The sequence below is a fragment of the Petaurus breviceps genome, unplaced genomic scaffold (assembly GCF_028583685.1).
Source record: "Petaurus breviceps papuanus isolate PSGF00001 unplaced genomic scaffold, PetGlider_PUasm1.0 689, whole genome shotgun sequence".
NCBI classification, from domain to species: Eukaryota; Metazoa; Chordata; class Mammalia; order Diprotodontia; family Petauridae; genus Petaurus; species Petaurus breviceps.
Window position 1 is genome coordinate 10,328,736 of NW_027186458.1, and position 1,393 is coordinate 10,330,128.

General features: G+C 78.4%; 2 protein-coding genes across 4 annotated transcripts in view; one reads left to right on the forward strand and one right to left on the reverse strand.

Moving 5' to 3' along the window:
- The window catches only part of VPS37A (VPS37A subunit of ESCRT-I), a 10,264-nt gene extending 9,784 nt beyond the window's left edge, over positions 1 to 480 (reverse strand). Inside the window, exons 1-2 of the mRNA XM_069104856.1 lie at positions 245 to 480; positions 57 to 131 (exon numbers count right to left, since the gene is read on the reverse strand). Of these exons, the coding sequence (XP_068960957.1) occupies positions 57 to 131; positions 245 to 375 (206 nt within the window). The 5' untranslated portion in view covers positions 376 to 480. The remainder of the gene's footprint in view (positions 1 to 56; positions 132 to 244) is intronic.
- A 194-nt stretch (positions 481 to 674) lies between these two features.
- CNOT7 (CCR4-NOT transcription complex subunit 7) overlaps positions 675 to 1,393 on the forward strand; it is a 17,782-nt gene continuing 17,063 nt past the window's right edge. For 2 of the 3 annotated variants that reach the window (XM_069104976.1, XM_069104974.1), the window contains exon 1: positions 675 to 872. The gene's annotated coding sequence lies outside the window, so the exon portion shown is untranslated. Of the gene's footprint in view, positions 873 to 1,035; positions 1,192 to 1,393 lie in introns of those variants that run through there. The other variant, XM_069104975.1, reaches the window with a different exon arrangement.

Here is a 1,393-nt window from a genome sequence, read left to right on the forward strand (position 1 = left end):
CCCCCCCCCCCCCCCCCCCCCGCTCCCGTCCTCGCGGGGGCGCCGCCCAGACTCACATGTTGATGGCGATAGTGACGTTGTTGACCGTGAAGGGCAGCCGGAACTCCGCATCCTTCTCGATCTCGGCGAGACTGCGGAGAGAGGCGACTCAGGAAGGGCGGGGGCGGGGCGCCCGGGCCGGCCCGGTTCGAGCTCGCATCCCGCCCGGCCCCGCCTCCGCGCCTTTGCCCGCGCCGGGTCTCACCTGGCGTGCGCCGCGCGCAGAGATTCGATGAGCCGCTGCCTCTGCTGCTGGAGGCTGGTGAGCCCCCCCGCGCCGCCGCCTCCGGCCGCGGACGACGCGCCGCTCTTGCTCAGCGGGAAGAGCCAGCTCATGCCTGGGCCGCGGCCCCGCGAGCACGGGCGGGCGGCTGCCGGGACCGCCGGCGCATGTCAGACCGCCGCGGGGATCGCTAGCTCCGGGAGGGGCGCCTCTGCCGCCGCCGCCGCCGCCGCCGCTGCCGCCACCGCCACCACCACTCAGGCGCCTTCCGCGCCTGCGCCTGCCGCGTCTCCGCCTCCTGCGCCTGCGCCGCTCCCCTCGGCCGAGGGCCCGCCTCCTGCGCCTGCGCCGGTGTCCTGCGTGCGAGCCCGAGGGCAGAAGAGCGCCGCGACGCGTGGCGTACGTCCGTGCGTAGCGCCGCGGGCTCGCGCTGCGGGCTGACGTCATCGTGCAGCGCCTCGCCGGACTTGTGCAGAGAGGTGGCGCCGCGCGGCTCCCGCGCCCCCTTCTCCTGGGCCGGCGTGAGGCGTCTATGGGGCCGCCACTGAGGCTTGACTCTATGGCGAGGACGAGGCGGAGGAACACGACGACCGCATCGGCACCGGCGGAGGTTCTCGCGCCCGGGGGCCGCGGCGCTTGAGCACGCGGGGCGGGGCGGGGTGGGGGAGGGGCGCGGCGGAGTGGGAGGGGGGAGCAGGGCGCGGGCACGCAGGGCGGGGGAGGGGCGCGGCGGCGCGCGCCCGAGCCGGGAGCGAGCCGGGAGGAAAGGGGACGCGCGCCGATGACGTCAGGGCTTTGTACTGCGGGCCCGGGCCCGGCGCGGAGGGGCGGCCTGGGCGGGAGGTGAAGCCCCCTTCGTCTCCGGAGGTATGCAAGCGCAGGCTGGATGGCCAGCGGCCGGGCCCGCCGTCCAGGGCACCCCCGCTCAGGTAGGGCTGGGGGCGGAGGGAGGGGGCGGGCGTGGGGCCGGCCGGCGGGGCCGCCTCCTCCTCCTCCGGGAAGCCCTCCCGGGGCCCCACGTGGGCAGGGCGGGCCTGGCTGGCGCCACCTCCCCTCCCCCCCGCGCGCGGGGGCAGGCGCGTCGGGCGGGGTGGGGGAGGGGCGCCTCGGCTTCCGTGCGGGTAAAGGGGG